Source organism: Clinocottus analis, unplaced genomic scaffold (genome assembly GCF_023055335.1).
Source record: "Clinocottus analis isolate CAN_PGR_092001 unplaced genomic scaffold, fCliAna1.0.p SCAF_1, whole genome shotgun sequence".
Classification (NCBI taxonomy): Eukaryota; Metazoa; Chordata; class Actinopteri; order Perciformes; family Cottidae; genus Clinocottus; species Clinocottus analis.
Window position 1 is genome coordinate 23,303,436 of NW_027175820.1, and position 27,881 is coordinate 23,331,316.

Consider the following 27,881-nt stretch of genomic DNA (forward strand, 5'->3'; position numbering starts at 1 on the left):
TTCGCAACGCTTTTAAGCATCATTTGCTCTTTCGCAAATTATTTGCATCTGTGCATTGACTTTACATGTAATCTACTCGCACAGATATTTCTTAACTCTTTCGGTGTGAACACGGCATAATGCAGTATGGATATATCGTCATTTTAAATGACCGGCTTCTTGCTCATATAGTCCTTGTGGAGAAGATTGTGGTTCAGAATAGCTAGAAAATAATGCTGGCTTGCAAACTGCAAAATGTGACTGGATTTAGTTGGACATCCAGGTATTTTGGCATACTGCATTTGACATTATGTATGGTGACATGCCAAACCTATTTCTGGCATGACATTGTTATGGTAGTATTGTGTTGGAACACACAGTAGGATCCAGCCCACTTAATGTGTGTAATTTGCCTGGCCTTGGATCCACATTTAGCCAACAATTTCTGACTGCCACTTTGTCCTGGTATGCAATTATATGATATTCGATAGAAAAAAACCCATAAAAGACATATCATCCTGTGCCGTGCCCTTTGTCTCTTTCATCCAATCCCCAATCATCTCCAGCCCTTTCTATAATCAATTATGTCTCAGTATAGCTGATAATAAGGCAGCACAGGTGTCACCGCCATAGCTTGAGTCCACCATATGACTGCGAGTATAAAACTGTGATTGTGTATTAAGGGGTCAAGGTGAATATTAAAAGCTGACGCGCCAGATGGTTTGTTCCACAGAACCATCTGACGAGCTGTCATTGAAAACTGTTTGGAAAAGGGCAGGCACTTTCAAAAAATACTTGGCAGGTGGTAGGATGAACCATCTGTCAATCAAAATGTTTGCCGAGGCCAGTCGAGAGATGAGCAGAAACACCTTTTCGGTCTAAACACAAAAAAAAACCAGTATGCTCTTCTTTCAATGAGGAAACATGCACCAGCTCTCTGCATCTATGCCATTTTTGTTTTGAACAAGTGGTCGCCTTTTTGCATGTGACATGAAGTGGTTTATGGGTCTCTAGGTGACGCACACACTTCACAGGATGCTGATTGCTTAGAACACTGATGGTCTGAACACAAACACGTTATTTACAGCCTGACGAGATGGATTTTAAAGCGATCTCGTGATCCATTGACTTTTTAGTCTGGGGATCTTCTCTTGGGGCAAATTTTGTTTGCTGTTTACTGTATTAATGTTAGTGTGTGTGTATTTTAAAGCTACTACATAAGTGCTTTGGATTACAACCTCTAGCTTTTGAAGCATATGCTGCAGGAGTTTCGCCTGTTCCTGCAGAGAGCATTCTGCAGAGAACTATGCGGTCTGAGAGAGACATAATTGCATTATTACATTTTCTGATTTCTGTGTATCCAATGTGTTCTCAAAGTACATTATTCTTTGCACTTCATTTCCACAGGGCCTGCATTGATACATACAATTTTTTGAACATGATTACATTGGAAAAATGTAATTATTTTGCTGAAGATTTGATTTTACTGAGCACAAAGTTTCTATCAGGAGATAAGAAGTGAAACCAGGTCATCAGGTGTGAAGGTACATTCGTATTTATAGGTAATGTCTCACTTTGAAGCTGCACGGTGGTTCCTTGATTTCTAAAACTATCGGAGCACATATACTGATAAGATCTTATTGATGTGAATGCTAGAAGCATCAAAACTGTCAATAAGGACATATTTGCTTTTCTCATTTATAACTTTCATATTTTTGGAAATATTTCACATAACCTTGTTTGTTATTATAGTCGTAGTAGTACAAGTAACAAGAAGACTTCTGGTTATTGAAAAGCTGCAGCCACACTACACTGATGTCTTTAAAAGCTGAATAATAGAAATTATATGAAAGATGTGGAATAGTAATAGAAATGTTCTGAATTTAATTCACAATTGATATTCGGGTTTGGGTCACTGTATCTTAACAGGAAACTTGTTTGAAAAAATATGAACTCCCTAACAGTCTCTAAATATGAAAAGGAAACTAGAAATTTACCTTGTTCTAAATATCAGAGGACATTTGACTCAATATTTTGCATCTTTTATCCATTTTCTATATATCCTGCTTCAGTTAGTTTCTCACACATTTTCAACACTGATCTTCTGATTCATGCTTTGTTCAAACATCAAACTATTCCACATCTTAACAAAGCAGGTAATAGCTGGCTGATGAGTCCGGTAAATACAAAACAAGGTATGAACATAAAGAGGTCCAATATGTAATATTGAAGCACTGCTGAATGCCATTTATCTCATCCATGACTGAGTCCCATCTCGCCTACTGTGGGTTTATTTTGACTCCTGTTCTGCTCCGAGAGACCCTAAACTTTGGCCCTCATCTCCATCAGGCGGCTAAGACCCGAAGCAAATGAGCTTTCTGAGTGCTGTTTCCGAAGGTCACTTCCGTGTGCGCCCAATCGGATGCCTCGCTCGTCGGTTTTCCCTGATAAGGGGGGGTCTGCCGTTTGCCCCGGTTTCGCTGACCTCACGGATGTGTGAATGCGGGACGGAGGCGGGCATTGTGATATGTTGACGAGCACAAATTGAAAATAGCCGGGCCGCACTGCAATCTTGCAATCTGGAGAATGGGACTAAATTATAGAGCGAATTCGGCTGACATCCGTGTCGCTGCCAGTCCGTGCTCTCTTTGTCGCTCTCCGCGTCACTGATTGTTCACTTTGCATAGCCCTGATGCAGAAAGCATATGTGTCATCAAACATCCAATCAGCGGATCAGTAGTCCAGTGAGCTCTCATTCGTGGATTTTTCGTTTTTTCCTTTTTAAATTGAAGCGTTCGATGGACCATTGTGAAACATTATTTCTTCACTGGGTTCTCGTGTCATGAGCATCATAGGAATATCCCTTGATGGTTTCTGGATGCTTGTGGAGCCTTCAGCTAAAGAGCTGATGGATGTGAGCCTGTCAGCAGAACAACGACAAAACAAACACTCATTAAATTTGAATTACACATACATTTCAGTTAGCTGAATATTTTATCGAAAGCAACATAAATTAAATGCATTCAACCATGAGTACAAACTCAGAACAAGAATGAAAAAAGTACAAATTTTTAAAGAAAGCCAAACTACAAAGTGCTATAAGTAAGTGCCATTTAAGTGCTACTTACTTTGAATCGAGTACTAATGTTGTAATTTTCAGGTGGAAACAGTCTCATGCTGTTCACACCGAACGCGGCGCAAATATTCGCGTTGCGTCTACTGTGTTAGTTTACTCGCGAGACAATGAAAGGGTGTTTACACCACCAGGCCGCCTCTTCTCTTATTGAAAAGAGAGATCTTTTCCGCTATCGACTATGGAAGAAATAACCACAAGTTATGCTTTGTACTTGTTGTGGAAATCATAAAAAAATGTGGGAACATCAAACACCCTCGTGTTTGGGTTCATAACACCCTCCGTAGCCGCATACAGTTCAGTGAATTTCACTGTCTGGTGTTACGTTACTGTTTCCGCCATCCGCCATGGAAATAGCCACTAGTTCTGCTTCATACTTGTTGTGTAAACTCCACATACGTCGGAACATCAAACTCCATGGTGTTTGGGTTCATATTATTATCCGTAGTCCCACAACAGCTTCTGAATGACGGCCGCTATCGGCGCTACTTCAGGCGGACCGGTAGTAATTTGAATTGGCGACGGCGGGACGGCAGTGATGACGGGCGGACCTTCTTAACGCTGATTGGCTGACGCAACTTCAATTTCTTTCGGCAGAGTTGTTTTTTTTTTAACACGTGCGAATTCAAACCGCATCAGAGTGTTTCCAGTGAAGAGAGAAAACACTTTACATTAACCGAAAGTGTTGGATGGCGGGAAATAATAGTGTGTGTGAGAAAAAGAAAAGCAGTTCTTCTGGCAGAATTCCAGCTGAGCTTCATTAGTATTTTTATGTGTAGGAGTCTGTTACAACTGTGCTAAATTTGATTGCAAAGTGAATATTTTTTTTGGTGTCTCGGTATACAACATCATTTTTACATTAACTGAGGCTACTGTTCACACGCAAGGCAGGAATATGAAACTATGAAACCTTTCCTTTTTAAAAAAAAAAAAATTAGCCCATTTTCAGCACAGACGTCAACATGTGGGTCTAGATTAGAACCGATTAGGAACATTTTATAGTTATTTATGTAGCGGGACAATGCAAATTACAACTATTGTAATGGATGAAGTGACAAGCTAATATACATCTGTAGTGCCTTTGCGAAGATGACAAGTGCTGAGCATGTTACAGAGATGGCTAGCTTACATATTACCGTATAGGTGTAACTTGCAAAGGTGTAGAGAAAAGAACTGTCATTGAATTAAATGTGACATATCAGGAAAAACTCACTGTTTAGTGCTTGTGCACATACAGTGTGGGTATTTCGAGTGACAACCAAGCCACCAACTTTGTTTTGATGAACTGCCTCAATCAGAAACCATGTGATTCAACAAGCCAATCAGAACAGATTGGTCTTTTTTGGGAGAAGGGGCTTAAAGAGACCAAAGAGTGTTTGAGAGAGAAGGTGAATGCATGCATATTTATAGTATAAGAACAATAATGTGTTTAAAGCAAACGCGTTCTTGTGGAAAATCAACATACACATTTGAAGCTGTTTTGAGCACGATATATCCCCTTTAAAAGGTTAATTTCACCGCATATCTGCTGTGCCGTAGAAGATATATCGCCACCAGTGATCTTGAAGAGACGGAGCATGCAGATGAAGTAGACAACTGAATGTTGAGATGCTTAATTGCTTTCTTTTTAGTTGTTAAAAACCCAAGAGCCAGGAATTCTGTTGCTTCACCACCTGACCAAAAACCAATTTAAATTCCCTTTCCTTCCTTTTTTTTTTTTTTTTTACCCCTCACTCCTCTGAAACCTATGATTTCAAATAATGTGTTTTTTTCCTCCCTTCTTTTCTTCTTCATGGTTTTCCGCTTCTGAGTTACAAAATGCTGCTGTTGTCTACAGTTTAATTTTAGAGCACGGAACAGTGACCAGCATCCCGCCGCACACATAACGCCATCCCTTGGTGTCGAGCGCACTTGTAAAAGGCGGAGCAGGCGGTGCACGCTGTGTAACTGCCATAATCATTCTCCCCTCACCCGTTTGTGTTGTTGATGCAGGTAACCCAGACAACCTGACGATGTACACAAATTAGAGGCAGACGGGAGAGCGTGTGATTAATGGTTCTCAATAAGGACGCGGCCCCAGAGGAGAGAGGAGAGAGGGCTGGAGCATCCGCGCTTATAAATCCCATGCAGGGATTCTCTGAGGCGAGGAGGAGGCGGGAGGAAGGGAGGTCGATTTACGAGGAGACGCCCCAGGTGAATACAAGGGGAGCGAATAAATATTGCCTAGAAACTTCCTCGCTTGATTACTGTGTGAGGATAATTATGTTGTCTATTATATATTTGTTTAAACGTATGTTTGAATATGCAAACTAGGCATATTGTCATATTGATTACGTTTCAAAATATCCAAACATTGGATAAAGCCAAGATGAATATTTTTGTTTTTTGGGAATTCATGACGTCTTTGTCTCTTTCTATCGCTCCATAAACTGTAAAAACAAACAGTTTTTAGGAATTAAATGTTTCAAACCTTTAAACGTGTATGAAACTTGAACGTTTGGTGTATGCAAGTGCTACTAAAGTAGAGATTTCTGGCTCAGAATATGAGAAATAAACTCATTTTGAGAACACCTTCAAAGATATGCAACGTAAACTACGTAAAAAAATTAGCAAAATTCAGATATCACCATGCAAATTACCCAGTGACGTCAAGGCATTCATGTTTTTGTATTACATGACTCTGAAATACACATATATAGCATATCTCACTGTAATCAACAGATGAAATGGTAAAATAAACACTAAAATATATGTGCGTAGGATGTTTAATAGCTCAATATCTCACAATTGACCAGTGCATGCTTTTCCCTGTAGAGCTGAGCTATCAGAAGCAAAGAGGAGCTGCAGGACTCCTCTTTTTTGTTGTTGTCTGCACTATTATACAAATTCCTCACTGCAGGCTACAGTGTCTCCATGCAGATAATGGAATCCGTTCTACTTTGTCAGCTGCTGTGTTGTTAATAATCGCGTGAGGCTGAAAATTCTTTGAATAATCTCTACTGTGACAAGTGAGAGCAGCCTACCTATCTATTACAGAGAATTCCCATGTCCTCCACTCACCGATTTCCCTTTGAAAAGCCTTTTTCTCACCTCCGAAACTGAAAGTTTCTGTGGTCTGAGCGGGGGTGGAGGTGTGTGTGGGGGGACTTTACAGATTGAGGATATTCTAAAAAGGTCCAATCTGGTGTCCAGATTAAAATATGTCGCTAATAAACGCGGATATTTCGCACGTTTGATGCCTTCATTGGACGCATCCAAACGCAGTAAACGGGATCTGGTTGTGCACCGAGGGAACTCCCCCCTCCCGCTCGTGTGATGTGGACCGGTCCTGCTTTCCTCCACATCCAGGCGAGGTGAGCGCGGTGCGCACAGCGCCAGACGGACCAGAGCGGCTGTTGGTGTGGGTCTACGCAGCGGAGCGCACGGTTGAGGACTCTGTACAGCGCAACTCCAACACAAATGGATATTTACGTGGCTTTGTTATCTCTCTTCTTTTTTACAAAAGCAGGTAAGAACACGCCGCGTTTTGTTCTTCTTCTTCATCGCAATGAGGACTTCTGCTGCGAGTGGCGCGCGCTTCTTCGCTTTTAAAATTCTTCTTTTTTTTTAAACCGCTTCCTCAGTTTGCACCTTGCGCGCGAGCGAGTCACATTTGTTTTGGTAGTGTGTGTGTGTTTTTTTTACACTGCAGCGGATTGTTTTGGCACCTGCAGTTGGTTGAGTTGATATTTGATAACAACCAGATGAGATAAAAGAGATGACAGCTTTTTTTTTTTTGGTGTATTTTTATTTTATTTTATTTATTTTTTTACCTTAACGTGTGCGTACGTTGCAACCACAGCCCGCGGAGAACACAGGTGTCGGCTGCGGGCAGATAAGCCACGATGGATATCAGTGGGCAGAACTAGCATAACTCTGCGTGTAAATTAAAACTGCGACCCCCCCCTCCTCCCCTTCCTCCCACAACCACCAGTCATTTTAAGCAGTGACCACGTCGGTTTGTAAAATGATTTTAGAATCCGCTTCAATCCTCTCTGCGGGCTGTGAACACTTTCTCATCACCCTAACCTTGGTTTTTCTTCCGCAGCTCGGGCTTTCGGATCAGATCAAGACTACCAGATTGATATCATCAATGAACTTGACCTGGCAAATGCCACCTATGGAATTACCCAAGTGGCGGGGCTGCACAACAGCACCAAAGCCTTCCTGTTCCGAGGTAACGCACAACCCCTTTCCCCCATCATCAGTTGCACTGCTCAAGTTCAAAAACGTCTCTTGTCTCCACTGTGTTACGGCTGCACACACACACACCCTTTGTTTCGTGTAGTTAGTGCTGTGCCACACCTTTTGGTGTCAGTGTTCGCTGGAATGCTTAAGAGGCATCACTCCAGGGAGCCTCCTCTCATAATTAACTCCACATTTATTTGTCCCAAGCAGCAGATGCTCTGGCTCTTCCCCGGACACACTTCAGCTGCTCTATGTCTGTGCAGGATTTCCACAGCGCTGTTTTCAACAGCATCCAGGGTCGCTCGCTCCCAACAACTGGTGGTTCATGGATATCCGGTGCGAGGACCCTGAAGGGCACACGGCTGGTGTTCGACCCTCAAAGGAAACAAACAAACGCAGTCTTAAAATGATTGTGGGTAGAAGTCAAAGCCATGAGTCCTAATAGTTGACCTTGAGGGTGAGGTGTGTTGACAGTGTCAGGAGACAAATTTGCTTTGCTCACTGGCTCGTCTGCGCTCTCTGAAATAGATGCACTCTGTTTGGAGGAAGGATTGTTGGGGAGTCGAAGTAGAAAGAGGGGAGACGCGGTGAGGGAAGATGGAGAAAGAATCGCGGGTGACTGCTTGAGAGAAACGCACTGATTGTTCTGGTGATTAGTTGCTTGCTGTGTGCTTCTGTGTGTTTGTTTCCCGCTTGGCTGCAGCTCTAGAAACACAGAAACCTGCAATGGAGATTTGATTATCATATTTGAAACTTTTTCTATTCAGGTGACTATTGTAATTTTGATAGCTCGGTTTTTTAAAGGCAGCGTGTTTTGAGGTTGACATTTAAATTGGAGAGGTATCCTCTCCTCCTGGCTGCTCCAACCTGGACGGAAGCGCAATGTTTGGAATGAAACGCCGACTCTGTTTTACTTTTCTGGCATGAAAATATTCAAATTCAAAAGATCCTGGCACAAACACCAGCAGCTTGAATCCCAAATAAGCAGCACTGGCTGTTGAATAGTGTGTGTGTGTGTGTTGAGTGCTTGGCTCGATGCGCCACTGGCTCTGTGTGAATGAAGTCGAGGCAGCTCCGGCCGATTCTGCCGAGGTGAAGCTGTCCAAGATTCTGTGCTGGAGGCCATGAGGGATACACAACCTCACTTTTTACTTGACATGCACACCACACACACTCACACACACACACACACACACACATACTCCAAGCTGCTGTCCCTATAGTTCTAAAACTCCCAGGCCTGACGTGCAGCAGCCAGATAGTGTGGGAAGCAGGAGGCTAATCCAGGAGGGGAAACTGGACCTGTGGGCGTTGGATGAGGACGCTCATTTTGCGACCAACTTTAACACTCGGCTCGCCGTTGTGCTGGGCCGAGTGAGTCAGATGGCTCCACAGAGCAACTTGCAGGCAAAGTTGCAGCGAAAAAGCGGAATAGTCGCTGTTCTCATAACTTCCGACAAAACGGTCCGTGATTGCCTAGTCTAGTGGAAGCTGTGCTCGATTGGGTCAGTGATTATTCAAGAGGATTTATTTATCCGTGCCGCACAAAAATCATGTCGCGCGCCGAGCTCCATACCATATTTCGTCTGTGTTGATTGCAGAAATTGTGGTGGAACATATTGTTATGCTGATCAAATAGCTCGGGTGAAAAAAAAAAAGAAAAATGGCAATGTGCGGTTCTAATTAGTGTCAATAGCAATGAGAGAGAAAGAGAAGGGCTCTGGCAGTGTCTTTGGCTGGATGATGGGACCAGTCTCTCCAGTCTCTTAGTGATTCCCAAACAGATGGTTTGTTTTCGGAAATAGATTTCTAACCCGGACGTTTTCACCAGGGTGATGCACCAGTGCCGTCAATAAAAAGGCAGGCTAGTGCAGCCTCCTCCAACGGGTCCTTATCTCGACGTCTGATCCAAGATAAATACTATAATCCCTACACTGCGATAGCGGGGTAACAAAGCTCAGCTAATTGATAGCATGTCTGTTATTGTAGCCTGATTATTTCTTTGTTTATTCCCATGTTTGCTTCACATTGTGGGAACGTCTGTGCTGTATTGAATTAAGTTTAGTTTAGTCTAAATGTTGTCTAGATCTAGTTTTTCATCCTAAATTCGAAACCGAGATTGTCTACCTCATTTGTCAGACCCCTCTGTAGCAATGGTAATTTAGATTTGAAGTTATTTTCATGTTTATTATCAGTTTGTGTTCCACTGTAGGTACATTTGGGTCCGTAAGTCTTTTAGTTTGGTCTACAGGGGAATATTTTAACAACGAAATCATACTTGGCTTTCCTCTGCAGGGTGCTCTGTTCTCGTAAGTATTACTTTTATTTCAAATGCCTAAACGACCATGAGATGGATTTGCATGACATTTTAATATCTCAGACCTGAGACAGGACGTCAGTCGAGTCGTGTCAATCCGGGGCATGGAGAACATTTTCCTTGATAATCCGACATTGTGAACAGTAAGTCCCTGGGCAAGAGGAAAGCTCGGTAATGTTAACCGTCAGCAGCCGGTGGGCAGTACAGCCCCGATTGGCTAAATAACGGAGCTGATTGCTAATGTACGGAGGGTGCATTGAGGGTGCATATTTTATGTGTTCAAGCTAGGGCTGGGTGGTAGACGGTGTACCGGATTAAAATTTCCATACGGTATGAATTTTTCATTTATTGTCATAGCTCTAACAACTGTTTACAATTATTGTCCATCGCTCACCGCTGAGGGCGCAGCGATCGGAGCTACTTGGCATACGTGTATTGAGCTGGAGTCATGGTTGTAACAATTAATAACCCACAACTAACACTCTTTAATTGGGTAAAAACCCACGACCCAACAGTTTGTGACAAACAATCTGTAAAATAATTCATAAAATTACACCGCCAAACTGCATGCTGGGTACAGCTCGCCCACTATCACAACAAGAAACTCTGTCGCTTCATTAAAAAAAACAGAAAAGAGTGATTCAGGAGGAACAACCAGAGACAAGAGACGCCCAAGAGAGGAGCTGTGTCTGCTGTTTGGAGTTTTTTTGCATTTGAAAAATCTGACGTAGATCATAAAACGATTTATTGCAAAGTTTGTCGAGCTGCTGTTATTGCCTCCGGTGGTAACACTAAAACAAGTTTGAGCATGCATTGAAACAAAGAGCATCTGTGAACTCCAAGCCTGTAGGGGGCAGAACCCAAACAAAGTGGAACTTAAAATGCAACCCATGTTTCTGGAGGGACCAAGTTCACCAGCGCACGCCTCAATATGCATGGGTTTAAAATGTTTGGTTTTAGCTTAGCTGCCCTCTTTGCTCTTCTCCACAACACAGCTGGTGTTCAACCACAGACACAACTGGTATGGATTCTATTCATTTGAAATATTGTTCGAAGCAATCGTTTGTTTGCTATTTTCTGTTGATTTTGAACTTGAAGGAAAAATAGGAGTTTAAGTTAATGGCATGTATGTAAGGGAAATACTTGTGAACGGAAATTTCATCTGATTTGCTTGTGTAATTGCTTTATTTGGTAAATATGCAGTTTAATGATTTCAAATTGTTGTGTAAAGCCATTCTAATGTAGACTTTAATCTACTCTTTTTGTTTGTGTTTAAGGTTATCAACCTATTTCTATTCCTACTACTATTCGAAGGTTAACTATTACAAATACTCAACTGTTTAAATAACCATCAAATCCATCTCAAAAGAAAAAAAAAACCCACCAGAACGGAACAGTTGTCCCTTCTGTACTGTTTGGGTTGAACAAGCCGTTTTCAAGTTTGGGCTGAGCTGAATGTACTTTAACACCAGGATGAATTGACAAACGGTAATAAGGAGTGTGCATGGGGATTTATTTTCTTTTTTCCCTGAGAATCGTGAAAGTTCACTGGCATTGGTATTTCCTTCAAGCTTCTAATATTGTGACATCCTGACGTGGATCCAAGCACATTTGATCAGCTCTGATCATCTGGCATACGCCCTCCTTTTCATAACAGGAGAAACATTAATGTTTGGGAGTGTGATGTGAAAATGTGTGAAGTCTTTTCAACTGGGATTGCTTGTTAATTGGTGCCACTTCATGCTGCCGCCAGTTTGGGTGTTTGAGTTGACCTCATTTTGAATCTTATCTAATTATCCTCCGTTTGAGCACAATCCGACTGTCCTTGGATTCATTTCGGGTCTGTTTTTTAAAAATGTATTTATGTACCGTGTATTATGGGTATATTTAAGACGAAGCTATAGTCATATTCGTGAAAGTTGAACTCTGAGCAACTGAGTGTGACAGTGCAGAGCTGAGCTCGACCAGCTGAGTCTGTGATGTCCTAAAATGACCACTGAGAATAAATCCTTTTTCATTTGGGGAACAACATGACCTTTCCCTTAATGCCAGAATCGGGACACACTTTACATTTGTTTTACGCCACTGTATAAAGATAAAGATCTTAATGTTGTATCCATCCAATTTTATTTTCCTAATGGGCGTTACAGTTTTACAGGAAGTTAAACCGTTTAGTTTTAGCGCACTGGAAACATCTACATTTTGTCCAAGACAAACATTTGAAAAAGACTTAAATACTAAGCTACTATATTTGTACTGTATTATCTTTTAATGATGTGGCTATGAAGGGGTTTGAAAATGATCTATGTTTTAATCTAGGTAGTCCTGTTTTGTGGTTTTTAGGTTATACATCATGAGCTGAATACCATTTGCATTTGGCTGATGACCAAAGTCAAAATATGATAATCCATTTTCAAGTAATCCCTCATTTGTTTCCTGTCATCAGGTCATGAGAGATTGCTTCTTGAAATATTTCTTCCAAGTTTTTACATTAAGGGCCACAAAGGCCCTGAGGTCTTTTCTAATAGTTTATTTCCTGGTTGTTTTAATTCTCCGAAGACTCAAATGAACAAATTGACAAATCTGTCTGGTCAGCATGGACTGCTTTGTTCTTCATTGACTCTCTTACTCAAAATCATTAATGTTAAACAGTTAAAAGAGAAACAACAAATGCAGCCTTGATCCTGATATCCCTGAGATCCATAACACACCTTTTTATCAGCCTTTTAGCCCAATTATCCGTAACATACAACAACTCTGCCGTCTTACGGGCTGAAATGGTCCTTAATTAATGTTTAATCGACCTTCCTGTTAATTCCAGTCAAAACCTTTTTTCCCAACCTCATTTAAAGCTGAAATCCACACCTGAATGTCTCACTGTGGCCTGATAAAGAGCCTCAGCTGATGCACATTGCATTTCTGGATTCAACATTGTTATCCGTTGTTATCCCGGTGAATTACTGGCCAGATGGGCATGTAAGTGTACGCCAAAATGTTTCCAGCGAAACTAGAATGAACTTTAATTGCAGGAAAAATGTCAGCGACGTAACGCATCAAATGCGAATGTCAGCTTTTTGGTGTCAGCCCTTCAGAATTAAAGAGACACTTTGCATTGATGTTGAACAATCACACGGGCATGAATCCATTGTGAGAGTGAAACACCGTGGGAATTGCTCCAGAATGCAATGTGGCCACACAAAAAAATCTAATCTTGGGTTAAAAGAAGGGGGATGTATGTCCTTGTTGACTAGGAACTCGGGTCTCTTTGATTGCCGTCACATATGTTCCCTTGACACACAAGAATCAGTTCAAAGCTTCTCGCTCTCAAAAGCCATACCAGGAAATCTAGGGCATCATTCACTGATGTATCGGTTGCTGTCTGGCAGTTTGAGAGAAAATGTACACTTTTAAACTGTAAATACCGACACTTAACTGAATAGTTCAACATTCGTGATCCCACTCTCATATTTGTCCACTCAGAGGGGAATACTCACTAATTAACACATTACATGTTTGTTTAAGGTGTTTACAGCAACTGAAGTGTAACACTGAAATGTCTCTGAAAACGAGAAACTCAAGTTCCTGTAAAACGGTTTTGGGTTTTAGATAATTAACCAGATTTGTACGTGTTAATTTAATTAGTGATGTTAAGAAGTGTAATTTATTACAAAGTTTTATTGTTGTTTATCCAAACCGCAAACAGCTCTTTTAGGATTTCTTTCACAACTGTATGTTTGACAGACAAAAAAGAACCACAAAAGTGTCCCAATCCAGTTGAAGAGTAACTTGTATCTAACAGTGAATAAATCAGAAAATCTAGAAAATAAAGAGACTGGAACTAGAGAGCTGGTTGATGCTATGCTATCATTGGCTGGTCTGCAATCGGAGAGCGGGATTTAGCAAAGATTTAATCAAAAGCTATGTGTTCCAGCTTTCCGAGTCGAAGACCTGGTTCTTTAATCGTGAATTCAAAGGGATGGGATCATGAAACTATGACCTGGATTAATATAAAGAAGAGTCAGAACACCATTACCTGAACTCTCCTCAGCTGTCAATGCAAACTGGTTGTCGTGCAGCGAGCTAGCTCGTAGATTATGCTTCAAATTTGAAGTCTGGATGAGTCAGGAGCTTTTGGGATTTTCCATTACGCCAAACAAAGCAGAGTGATAATCGCAGCGGTACGGATCAGTGCACAAGTGATTTCAGCCGCCTCTTGTTGCGCTATTGTAGAACACTTGATGTCGTAAGGGAAGAAGAAAAATATTGTGTAAGCTAAAATAATTGTGTATTGAACCTGTAAATTGACAAAACTGAAATCACTCAAGTCTTGCAATCGGTTACGATCTAAGAAAAACTGAGTGCCGACAAGTGCAGCCAGCGCTTTATAAACAGCAGAAAGCCGACAGTAACCAGCTGCTGTCTTACCACTCTGCCCTCCAAACACCTGAAAACCAAACTCTCAAAACGATGTGAGCACGCATCATTTCAATTGGCAGCAGTTGAAGATCAGTTAAACCAGAGTGAATGCAAGTGAGCTGGATCCCAAAATCACATTCAGAGTTATTCAAACCTGTAGAATGATAAGATGTTTTATGTGAAATGAGTTTGACTGAAATAGGAAAAAAAATTGGTTTCATTGGAATAGATGAGTTGACATATATACTGTTTAATAATAGTTTAAGAAGGATATATATCCTATTGGGTTTTATGTTTTTTTTTCATCGACTAATCTAAAGTGTTTTTGTAAACTGAGGATAAAATTATTTAATAAAATGAGATTGTACTTTATTAGTCGCTCAGTGAGGAAATTACAGGATTACAGCAGCCCTTATTTACTGTAAATAGAGAAATCAAGTAATATAAATAAACAGAACAGTAAGAAAAACATAATTAAAAAAATTGAACAGTAAAAAAAATATTAAATATACAAATGGGATTAAAACTAATATGAATTGTTGTCTCAAAACTAAGACTAAATGAAAAATATATGCCAAACTAAACATTGCTTTTTCCTTTTCACACCAACGATACAAGAAAGAAGTCAGTTATAGAAAAAGAGATGGACACTAAAACCACGTTTTGAGTAAGCAGCAAATCTCTACTTCTCAGCAAATTATCTTTCAGTCTACTTGCACTTACATCCCAGAGATAAATGCAACATGTTCCACACCAAAGTCTAAATCACATGACTTCAATAAACGGATAAATTAGAACATTGTAAATGCCTTTTTTGGACCAAAACATCGATACATGCAGATATAAAACGACATCGCTGTAGACAACAGAAGTGCTTTTTAATGAGGAAGAAAGGTAATAATGATCGTTTCTAATTGCAGATGGGGAGAACAGAGTCCCTGAAGCCTGAATTGAGGCAGGGCAATGCGATTGATTAAAATGATTAGTGTCCTTGAATACACTAAAAAGCGCAGCCCCTAATTATCTGTTATGGTGTAGGTTTTCAGCTCTGTCATCTCCCAACAAACCAGGAGTCTGCAGCCGAAGTTCGGATCTAATACCTTCACCAGATGCCTTGCTTACATGTGTTATGGGCTATTTTCAACATGATTTTAATCTAATAATTTAACACTGATTGGCTTATACATTCTACGCGGGAATACTCAATCAACAGGTTACTGATTAGTAAAGGAAAACAAACACTGTTGCTGGCTCCACTGTCTGCCTGCGTATCTTTCAAATGTCTCAAGACCTTAGAGAATAAATTTACATCTCGTCCTCTCACCAAGGGTGCATTCATTATTTACTGTATCTGTCCTGAGGACTTGGAAGATAGGATTCGGCAGTTCTCGTATAACACCATAGACGGCTACAACAGATTACGGGTGCCCTGGTAGCCTAATAGTTTAAACACATAGCCCATAACGGCAATGTGACTGGCTTGAATCGGGGCCGGGGGCCCTCTGTCCTCCCAGATGTGCTGCCTCTCTTTACTGGCTGATAAATAACGGCTGAATAACTTCCCACCATGGTGGTGATGGTGATGCATGGTTGTAAGTCTGAAATACCAAATGACAGAATTGCAATGGCTCAGGGAACCACTTGTGGGTATGTATGTATGTATTTGTGGAATACCATGGATGCCAATACCGATATCTTTGCATGTTCTCCCTGGCGACTTGTCCAGGTTGTACCTTGCCTTCGCTCATTGACAGCTGGGATAAGCCCATTGGCTGGGCCAATGCTAATCGCTAGCGAGATAGATAGCTAGATATATCTAGATAGATGTAGATATCTATAGATGTAGATATCTATAGATGTAGATATCTATAGATGTAGATATCTATAGATGTAGATATCTATAGATATCTATAGATGTAGATATCTATAGATATCTATAGATGTAGATATCTGTAGATGTAGATATCTATAGATATCTATAGATGTAGATATCTGTAGATATCTATAGATGTAGATATCTGTAGATATCTATAGATGTAGATATCTGTAGATATCTATAGATGTAGATATCTATAGATGTAGATATCTATAGATATCTATAGATGTAGATATCTGTAGATATCTATAGATGTAGATATCTGTAGATATCTGTAGATATCTGTAGATATCTATAGATGTAGATATCTGTAGATATCTGTAGATATCTATAGATATCTGTAGATGTAGATATCTGTAGATGTAGATATCTATAGATGTAGATATCTGTAGATATCTATAGATGTAGATATCTATAGATGTAGATATCTGTAGATATCTGTAGATGTAGATATCTGTAGATATCTATAGATGTAGATATCTCTATCTATCTATAGATGTAGATATCTCTATCTATCTATAGATGTAGATATCTCTATCTATCTATAGATGTAGATATCTCTATCTATCTATAGATGTAGATATCTCTATCTATCTATAGATGTAGATATCTCTATCTATCTATAGATGTAGATATCTCTATCTATCTATAGATGTAGATATCTGTATCTATCTATAGATGTAGATATCTGTATCTATCTATAGATGTAGATATCTGTATCTATCTATAGATGTAGATATCTGTAGATATCTATAGATGTAGATATCTGTATCTATCTATAGATGTAGATATCTGTAGATATCTATAGATGTAGATATCTGTAGATATCTATAGATGTAGATATCTCTATCTATCTATAGATGTAGATATCTCTATCTATCTATAGATGTAGATATCTCTATCTATCTATAGATGTAGATATCTCTATCTATCTATAGATGTAGATATCTATACATATCTATAGATGTAGATATCTATACATATCTATAGATATCTCTGTCTATATATATATATATATATATATATATATATTTATTTATTTATTTATTTATTTTGACCTTGTGATAGATTAGTCTCTTCAGTAGGTTATACTAGCCGGAATAAACAACAAAACTTGCATATTTTAAAATAAAATATTTATTGCAACATCTTGAGATATACTCCTGAATAATCGGACTGCTCTAGTTAGGAGGTATTTTTTTTTCAGATCAAGAATTTACAGTAAAAATATGGTAAACCCTTTAAAAACAGCAGGTTCTAGTTTGTGTGTCATTTGATGGTGTTTTCCACCATTTTCCTACAGAACAATATATATTTATATTATATTTATTAATTAAAAATATATATAAAAAGGATGTCCATGTTGGACACACTACTACTACTGGTGTATTTACTAGCAACAAATTGGGGGAAAATACAAAAGCCAAGTTAGACTCACGAGACTCCGACATTTACACAGCCTGCTGCAGTGCATAGACTAGTACTATGCAGGAGCAGAGACTATGTCTCGGTGCTAGCTGGTCTAACTGGGTCTTTACTTGACGAACAGTTTGAATGGAAAGGGCACAATCTGGACACTGAACTGAATGATGAAGGTTCACTCAGTTTGTGACATCCCGGTTTCGAACCACTCGGCCACTGTGCGAGACAATTACGCTGGCATAAAGGGTAATATTGACCTTGTGCCGAGGCAGAGCACAAAAACCTGCCTTTATTTCAACGTCCTGTCTTTGTGTCTCTCACCTCGCTGCCCTGAGGGAGACCAGACACGTGCAAAACTCCACTCACAGTGCATGTACTTCTACACTACAGGTGCATTCAGCAACTTGATCAATTATATTGTCCAACTTTATTCTTGAAGTGAAGTATAATATCAACTCAAAATTGCAACATTTGTTATTGAGACAAATTTGAGATCTCTAGATAGATAGCTAGATATAGATAGATATATATATATCTATATCTAGAGATGGATAGATGGAGAGAGAGATAAAAAAACAACAAGTTAGACTGTTAGAAAGCACATGTTGAATCATATACACATCATGCCAGCTATGCTAATTTGCATCATCGCTAACTTTTGAACTGTAAAGATGACTCGCAACTTATTTCTCTGCTTATGTACATTTAACTCAGTGTTTTAAAAAACTATTTACACCGTGACACTATTTGTAGACCGGGCTACACTTGTCTGTCCACAGAGACTTTTCTTGACAGCCGATCAAAAGACAAGCGCCTCAAACCAAAAAGTTTGTCCTTTTATGTCTTTGTAGCGTTGCAGATTCACCCTCGGCACAGGCCGATAAATCCAGGTCTCGCTGCAGGTTTGCTTTCCTCTGAGCATATCAGCGCTGCGCATGTTACTCCTGTTTTTAGAAAGTCAAAATATGCCAATCTTTGATGTGCTCCAGTGAAATGTTATCATGTTTGTGTCAGGCGATTGGGCAGGCAGAAGGCTTGGCTCCACTCGAACGGATCTGTCTGTTCCCTCACGCTGGAAATGAGACCGAGCTGCATGCAACAAAATGGAAAAAAAAGAAAAAAGGCAAATTAAGGAGCCAAATTTAGCTCACAATTGCAGATGCTTTGGAGGAATTAGACAGTAGGTGGTTTCAAGTGGGAGAAATAGGTGATGACACATTTTTTTTTTGTTGGGAAATCTTGATTGAACACAAATAGAGCAACGGGACAATATGACCCTAACGAGATTTTCTTGTGGTTTGAAGTAGATTGGCTAGAAACGCAGAGGTTTCACTGAAGTCTCATTCTCTCCTGCATCCATTTTGTAGCTATTTATACCTTCCCTTCTGACTGCAGAGCGGAGTTGGGTTGCATATGTCACAGATATTACAGAGAGCCCCCATGCAGGCATGCCCGAGAGGCTGTGAGCAGTTCACAGGCTGCGAGCTAAGCCAGGCGACGACTCTAAAGTCTACTGCTGCTGAATCCAATGGAGGCTATCAAACCTTTCATCTTTTATGTATGAGCTTCCTGGCTGTCCTACTGCTGGAGGAGGCGAGACACTGGTCCCACCTCACAGGAACCTCGGCGGAATTATTCCATCTGAATTATTCATCGCGCATGAGGGCGATATCTTTTTAAAGGGACAGACGCGTGGCCCCCCCCTGCTGCCGACTTTAAAGCAACGTGGAGGAAGAATGGCGAGACGCAAGTGCCCCAAAGTTGGATGTGGGAAACATGATCTCTCCTGGCACACCCTCAATCCATAAAATTTGTCCAGAGTATCGCGGCCTCCTGGGACCACAGGATTTACAGCAAGGGATCTATTTCTGGCGTTGGAGCCGTGCAGTGAAGCTGCTTTTTGCAGATTTTGATCCAAACTGGAATTCTGTCCTGCTTCTACCATCTGTTGTTTTTTTTTTTTCAAACACTCTTGGTTGTGGTCGGCGATATCCAAATTCAGACTTTTAAGGTGGACCAGCTTTTCCGTTTGTGCAAGCCACTGTTGTTTTCTTTGTGATATTTCTTTAAACTGTTTAACGGATGGCACAGCTAATTCAGATCATCCTTACTGCAAAGAACTATGATCTGTTTGTATCAGGAAAACGCAACGACGATGGTTACAAAATGTCAGCTATATTTAATTTGTAAGAAACAAAACCTCATGAAAGTTTTTGTCAGAAGTGAATGATGTCATTAAGTACTTCAGTCGGTACTCCGCATTGGCAAGGACTCGCATATTAGTGAAACGGCAGTATTGGTTTACCGCTACTACTACTTCCTCATCATCTTCTTCCTCAGCTTTAGTTTTTGGGATCCCTCCTCGGCTCTGGATTTAACTTGTGAGCAGCGAGATTCATCGGACTCTTTACTGGTGCGACTGTAGACGCTTTAAACTTTCCTCCTTTGGTTGATTTAGATTTCCTTTTAAATCATCTGCTCTCTTCGATAGGTTTTAGTTGCTCTTTCCTGATATAGCACATCCGACGTAAAAGGTAAATTAAGTTCATAATTTATGATTTTAGATTAAGTACACATCGTTCCAGATCTGTTAATAGACACAGTTTCTAACATTATTTACTGGACAGACGCAGGCTGGATTGATGGCTCTTCTTAATTCTTTATGTAATATTATATAATGTGATAGACAGCGGCACACTTTTTTTTTTTTTGCTCTTATGAAAAGTTGCAAGTTTAGATTTGATCATTCTGAAAAGTAGATGCAATCGTGCATTATCACGCCCTCAAAGCCCCCTCTGAAAGTTGGGCTCATTATCACACACAGAGAAATGCCATCTGCAATAGGACACGCTCATTTTCAAATCCGCGGCTTGCATGACTGGAAACTGGCACACTAACCTCAGCATGGAGCAATTAAACTCTGTCTATTTATCGCTGCCTCAAACTGTTCGTGGAAGGCGCGAGAATGAGCCTTCAGCACCTTCCTATCTCCATCAGAAGCCTGATATAATTAGCCCCGCTTTGTCCCGCCTGGAGCCATTGTCTTTGTTTTGATGCTATCATAGTCACGCTGTAATTGCATTCACTCTCACTCCGGTGGCTTTATAACCTATCATAGATTGAAATTGGAATTTGCTCTGTTACGAATAATTACCGCTAATTACGTCTCGGTAGCACTAGCATGATGTAGGACACGTCGTATACTAGCAGCCGCTACAACTACCAACAAAATAAAAGTTTTTAGCTTCTAGCTAGCCGTTGGAGTTTGCTGTGTGCCGTCGATTATTACATCACGGATAAATCTCGTGATAAAGAAATGTAAATCTGGAATGTCCATTGTGTGCTGACTGACCCCACATAAAGTCAATATTGGTATTAAATTGATTAAAAACTTAGAAGTCCACCACATAATCTGACTGACCACACGCAGGACAAACTGTAAAATGTTCTGCTTTTCATCTCATGTTTTTGCTGTCGTTTCTTCTCAAAAGATAATATTTCCTGAAACTAAGCACTGTCTTTGAGAGAACATAAAATATCCAGCCACTATCAAACATGTATCATCATCAAGAAGAGAACCATAATAATATAAAAAAAATTTAAATCAATAAATTCAAGACCTTGAGTCTGTCATGGTACATACATGTACACTACCATTCATTTGGGGTCACCCAGACAAATTTTCAGTTTCTTGGCAAGTTCTGGCGTAGAATATCTTTCATTTCTAAGAACAAGAACAGACTGACGAGTTTCACATTAAAGTTCTTTTTCTGGCCATTTTGAGAGTTTAATGAACCCACAAATGTGACGCTCCAGATCCTCAACGAGCTCAAAGGAAGGCCAGTTTTATAGCTTCTCTCACTAGCAGAGCTGTTTTTCACTGCACAAGGTTTTTCTACTCATCCATTAGCCTTCTAACAAGCAAACACAATGTACCACGAGAACACTGCCGTGATAGCTGCTGGAAATAGGACTATACACCGATGTAGATATTCCATTAAAAACCAGACGTTTCCACCTGGAATAGTCATTTACCACATTCACAATGTACAGAGTGTATTTCTGATTCATGTAATGTTATCTTTATTAAAAAAATCAGTGCTTTCCTTGGAAAAATAAGGACATTTCAAAGTGACCCCAAACTTGTGAACAGTAGTGTAAATATATCAGGCCAATAAATATTAGGCCACTTGCTAATCTATTCTACGTACTCATAGATCTAGATTGTAGATTTTTATTTTTTAGGTTCGCAATCTTTGATTTGAATGCCCTCGCATGACCTTGTCAAGCTGTGGCGCTCGTCTGTACTTCCATTGCCAGAACGTGTGCAGAGGAGAAGTATGTGGTTGGGATTAAGCAGCGCTGGGCTCGTCTCCCATGATGTGGTCACAGTACTTCATGGATTAACCACGGGCACCAATAAGGTGGTTACCAAGACAACACTGACACCTTGCCAAGGCATGGTTGCACTTTGCCGGTAATTTGCCATCCCATAAGATGCAACCTGTGGCAGCTTCGTGGCAGGTGGTGTCACGGACAACCTTTTTAAAGTCGAGCTGAAGCCTGTAACTTGCAGCGCATCGCTGTTGCCATGCGAACGCCTCACCAAAACCTATCCTGCAGGTTTTCCTGTTTCAAGTGCAAATTAAACTTCAAATGCCTCTGGAGGCTGAGAAATAAAAAGTTTCATCACTGTCTGGTCTTAAGAAAACAGTTTCAAACAGAGAGAGAGAGGGGGGATGTGACCACAACTTGCGCTTCTCTTGGTTTCCATGAGGTTGACAGGTATGGATTTGTTAGACGTTGGCTAACATTTGCTGGTTGTCAGACTGATGCGGCGTCCTGTTATGCACCTTGGTGTCTGTGGTCGTCACGGTGTCACTTTGAGGCTCAAGGTTTGTGTGTGTGCATATGCATGTGTTTGGTGTTTTTTAAAATAGCTGCTATGTCATTAACTCGTTGAAAACTGTGGAAACCAATTTTGGCTCCAGACCTCCTTTTCCCTGTGTTTGAGTGTTTATTCCTGTGTTTGAGTCGTCGGAGGAACCCCAAATTAATTCCAATACTTGTGTTTATTGTATGCATTTGTTCAGCAAAGTCTTGGGGGAAAAAATGTATATCTGCATAAAAAAAAATTGGGAATCGTAACTAGGAAACATCCAGCATGATATGAGCCAGATTCCTCTAAAATGCCTCCTGGAGCGTCAATAAGACGCCTTTTGGAAAGATTAGGACCTAAAGAATCAGACTCTGCAACAGAAATCACAGTAAAACAAAGCAAACACCAATAAATATTTGCTCATTGGCCACAATTCCTATTTTAACAGTTAAGGTACTCAAATTCTGACATAATGCCACTTAAAAACAAATCTCTGTAATTAATTGGTTCTGATTGCGTAATGCTGCATCATTAGACTTTGGCCTTGATGGTGATTGTTTAACAAGACATGCAGAGTGGACTGACCAAATGGAAAATGGACTTTCTAGATGCAGTAACGCGACTAGCGCTTTCTAATCTTTGGCAGATACATTTTTTTTTATTCCTTTTTATTGACCCAAACATACAAAAGTATCACTCAATGGGGGAGTATGTTTTGGCAAATCTACATATTAGATTTAGATATTTTGTGTCGAATTAGACATTTTGAGTGCACCATTTTTTTCATATATTTCACTGCTTTTGTGACTCTAAACCTTTGGTAAACCAATTTCCATCACAAACAGTCCAACCACATGATTAAAGTTATGTTTTCATAAGTGATATTAAGAATTTCCGAAAATTGAGATTCCATTTTTCAGCTTTAGAGTCATATTTTGTCTTGACACTTTTGCCTCATGACAATGTCGCCTCATTATCTAGATAGCTGAGATTGTTCTGCAATTTATGATGTAAAACATGGGTATGCATCTTATATGAAAGTGCCTTAAAAAGGCGAATAAGAAATTGTCAAATCGAGAAAATTGACTAAAAAAGGACTCTAAGAGTCTGAGACTTAAAGCAAAGATCAGAAGCGTCGCCACAAAGACATTGAATATCCTGACAGTGTTTCATGGCTGAATACTAGTTATCGGGTCTCTTTTGCTCTTGATGAACTGAAGAATCCACCATTTTAAACATTCCTCAGCTCAGCTGCTCTGAAAACAAAGATGCTGATTTCTTGTGATCATCAGCGCGACACAATCAGCGATTTTTGCTCTAAAATCAATACGATAACTACGTTCAAATTTAATTGGAGAAAACTAGATTGACAATCAGCCACTGCAGCGAGATGCTGTTTTATAAACAAAATCATGAAGTAATATTCTCTCTTTGTCTCAATACCCTTCTTCGCCCCTCTTTTTACACTGAGACATCAGAGACGACACTAAATGTGTTGCAACTCATTAATACCACGACCCCATGATAGCACTATGAGAAAGCAGGCCCGATTTTTTTTATTTTTTTCTCGGTGCAGCTGCTGCCAAACTGATGAAACATTTAAAGCACATACACAATGTTTCTCCATCTAATCTTTACCAAGTCTTATAGAAACAGTGCAATAGGCCGGCAATGTTGACTCGTATCCGACAGGTCTGGACCGGAGATCAACTCGGATGATGACAGAAGTTTTTGAAGGAACTATCAGGAGAAACTAATTTGGTTTCAAATAGAGTTTTTTAGTTTTATAGATAAGTGCTGAATGTTTAATCTGTCCTTCGGCGGTGTGACGTCACTACCTTGATGGAAGCGTTGTACTTAAAGTGATACTCAAGCACAAAATGGTGGTTTTGATGATGAGAGACCTCGGTGGCCAACCCGTCATCGTCACCGACTCTTCCGGGGCCCAGAAAATAGAAAGTTCACTGCGCTCCAGGTCTCGTCTTATTGGTCAAACTCCACAAAGACGGGTGGTGTGACGGAGAGCGAAACGCCCAGTTCAACAAATTTATTTCAACAAAAAAGACAGAGAAATTCTACTCACGACGAACGGAGGAACGAGACAAACAGGGTTTAAATAGAGGAGTTAACGAGCAACAGGTGGACACAACGAGGACACACAATCAGGAACCAGGTAGAAGACAATCACCAGGACAGGAAGTGCAGAGACACAGAGGACGCAAGACTAGAAAATCAAACAGGAAACAGAAAACTACAAATCATGACAGTTAACTAGTCAGTACGCCAGCTTTTTGCTATAAAAAAAAAAGGAGAGAGGAAAAAGATAACAAATTGGCACTTCAGTGTGTTTTTCCAAACCTGAACTTGGCATCCCCTCACTGCTGCAACCAAATAATCTTTCACACTCGCTCGCTCCAATTTTCACTTGGATAAGTAGCGACATACTCGCGCTTTTCGGTTGCAGCACGGGTGGGCTGAGGTGAGCAAAGTACAGTAAAGAAACAGATATGGGAAGCTTTCTGGTTTAAATACTGACCCATGCAAATACGACACAGATCAAACTTTATCCTTTAAAATTAAGGGTGCAATGGATCATAAAGCACAAAAGGGAGCAAATCAAACTTTTAGAAGTCCACAGATGATGCTTTTTGGCGCCGAAACCAATCGCAGATCCCTGATGATCTATATCGGTTGCAGGTTTTCTTCATTTGAGCAGCTCCTGTCCACCAATAAGTTTCCATCGTTGTGTTTGCGGTCAGTTCATTGTATTTCTGGCTACTTTGCGCAGCAGTCACATCCGGCTGATTGGACAAACAGACGCGAGTTATGAGGTTCTGTGTGGCTGCATATGAATGTGGACGTGCATCTGTATGTCTTGGACATATCAGCATAATATCAGTAATAAATCGGCATCCTTTGATGTCCTCAGTCGACTAAAAATAATTCTTAGTTTCCGAGAAAGAAAATTGGTTTTCATCCTCAATCTTATTGGATTCATTTATATTCATTCAAAAATATTCTCTTTGAACTAAACTCTATTAATTTGCAAAACATCAAGAACAGTGCTCTCATTTTGGAGACACCGCATATTTTAAATCATGAAAACTGAGTCATACTGTAGATTTTTTTTTTTTTTGCGTAATACAAATACAAATGTTGTCCAGCACTTTAAATTTACTGTATGGAAACTAGCTCTGACAAGGGGGGCTGTGAGAAAAGTACAAAATCTGTAACTACCAAGAATCTTTGACACGATTTGAGTGACTTAAGTGGAAGTCGTACGGATGATGCGCTTCGGCCTCGTGTCAAAATGTAGTACTTTAAAAGATTTGGACGACCGGTCGGATTTAGATGAAATCTCGAAGGACGGCGCATTTCTGTCTCAGAGTGCTTTCAGCTTCGTTTGCGGAGGACAAAGTGTTTGCTTTGTACTTGTTTAGTGGTGTGTGAAAAGAAGGTCTGAGGCGCTATTAGCCGCTCAGAACCAACACCGTTTGGTTGTTCACACCAGCACTGTATCCATTATCGTGTTTAAAAGCCACAGCACTTGGAAGGAGCGACCGGGAAAGAAGACACAAAAAAAACAACAACCCTCAAGTGAAGGATTAAAGGACGCTGGATTTAAAAATAAGAAATCTGAACGTTGACTGCAACACGAGGCGAGCCGTCATTTTGTTTTAGTCGGGGCTGGAGGAGGCGGAGGCAGAGCGAAACACAGCGAGCGCCGCCGCCGCTCTTCCTGACTGAAAGCGTTTCATGTCTTACGGTCGCGTCTCTGAGGCGAGACGCAGAGCTGCAAAGTGAGACGGGCTTTGATGGAGACAGAGGAGGCTCATTCAGTCAGATTTTTGGGCTTGTTGTTGGCTTCAAAAAGCAGCCGAGGAGTATGAATATGTAAGAAAGGCAGATGCTCATTTTATAAGTTAATCTATAGTTTACGTTATAGCGGGTGAAAGCAGACATTCTTCAGTGTCACCTGAAAGGAAACGGGTGCTGACTGGTTCCTTTCTGTTGGGTGTTGGCATGTTCTCGTGTCAGCAGGAGATTCCTCTGAGCGCTCTGGTTTCCTGCTTCCCCAGAAGGCATTGAAGGCCTCAATCACTATTGCATACACACCATCTTAATATGTTAATTGTGATGTCTCGATTCAAGCTCAAAGATCAGTTTCAGGTACGGTGTCAGGTACAGGTGTGTGTGTGTACGTGTATATGTGTGACATGGATGGATTGATGGATAGATAGATAGAAAGATAGATTATCCCGATCCGATCCCCTGGTTTTACGTCAGCTGTCAGACATTTTTATTCACGAGGCTTTCACGCAGCCGCCATCAAATCTCCGCTGTCTCTCCTCCACTCAGCTGAGCGCCGACACCTCACCCGCCATAAACGAGAGGGATCAGACGCCTTTTACCTAATTTATGTGCACTCGTTTGGTTTCAGCTCAGTGTGAGTCAGAGATAATTACACGCCTGTTTTTTGTGCAAGTTCAGATGAAGACTTAAGTCTCTTTTGGTTGTATTGAACCAAAAGAGTAATCTTGCCCCCCCCTCCTCCATCTGGTCTTAGTAGAACATGGCGTGGACCGATGCATCGCTCTTCTATCTAGGAACATTCAGGACAATCGTGCGTTGTGTTGCATCTCCAGGTGAGCAAAAAGCCAATAAGAGCAATTTATTATCTCAAAAATCGCGTCGGCACTCTGTACCCGGCATTGGCCTCAGAACTGGAGTGTCACCCTGGACGCCCTGCTCGGGACTAAGACGCCTCAGGCACGTTTCATTCCTCAGTCATGTGATTGTATTTTAACAGCACGGTGGTTCAAAGCCTGCGCTTGTGTCAATTACAGTCTGAAAAACAGGTTTTGTTGCTGCAGTTGGTCTGTTGCTGGGTTTCCTCTCGGTTTCATCAGCTCGGTGTGTCCTTGGAGTTCTCCGGGACAATGAGGGAAAAGGGCAGAATAGCTTTTGGCTAATCTGATGGATGCTAGTAATCTGATGGATGCTAGTAATCTGATGGATGCTAGTAATCTGATGGATGCTAGTAATCTGATGGATGCTAGTAATCTGATGGATGCTAGTGATCTGATGGATGCTAGTGATCTGATGGATGCTAGTGATCTGACGGATGCTAGTAATCTGACGGATGCTAGTGGTGTAAACGGTAAACAACGCAACGCGTATTTAACACGTTGACCTCGTGGGCAACAGTCGTCTTCTTTCTGTCGCTCTGCGCTGCGGCCACTTATGTGTATTACAACATGTGCGTTTCCAGTCCATAAATATTTACTGTGCGTGTCTGTCTGCAGTGTTCTTTGTATCATAACTCTGTATATTGTTTTTCTTAAAGCAGTATTGTGACAAGTGGTATTTAAATATCGGAAAATCCTAATTACATTTTCCCTGGAACTACTTCAAACCACGGTCTTGAGTTTAAAAATGAATAAAATAATCTATCTATCTCCCATGGAGATCCATATAAAACGCAGGATCATCAGCTTATCTCATAACACGCGGTGACAACCGACAAATATTTTCCTCTTTTGTTTTTTGCTCGGCATCCGACTAAATGATTATCACTCGATGAAGAAAACTCTTAAATGTTCAGCACTCGAAGAGAGCAAAAAGTTTTCCT

The 27,881-nt window shown here is 40.5% G+C and overlaps 1 protein-coding gene across 1 annotated transcript in view; it reads left to right on the plus strand.

Moving 5' to 3' along the window:
- Nucleotides 1-6,519: 6,519 nt before the first annotated feature.
- Nucleotides 6,520-27,881, plus strand: part of LOC137782498 (protein kinase C-binding protein NELL1-like) — a 220,837-nt gene continuing 199,475 nt past the window's right edge. The window contains exons 1-2 of the mRNA XM_068571803.1: nt 6,520-6,620; nt 7,200-7,328. Coding sequence (XP_068427904.1) covers nt 6,572-6,620; nt 7,200-7,328 — 178 coding nt within the window. The 5' untranslated portion in view covers nt 6,520-6,571. The remainder of the gene's footprint in view (nt 6,621-7,199; nt 7,329-27,881) is intronic.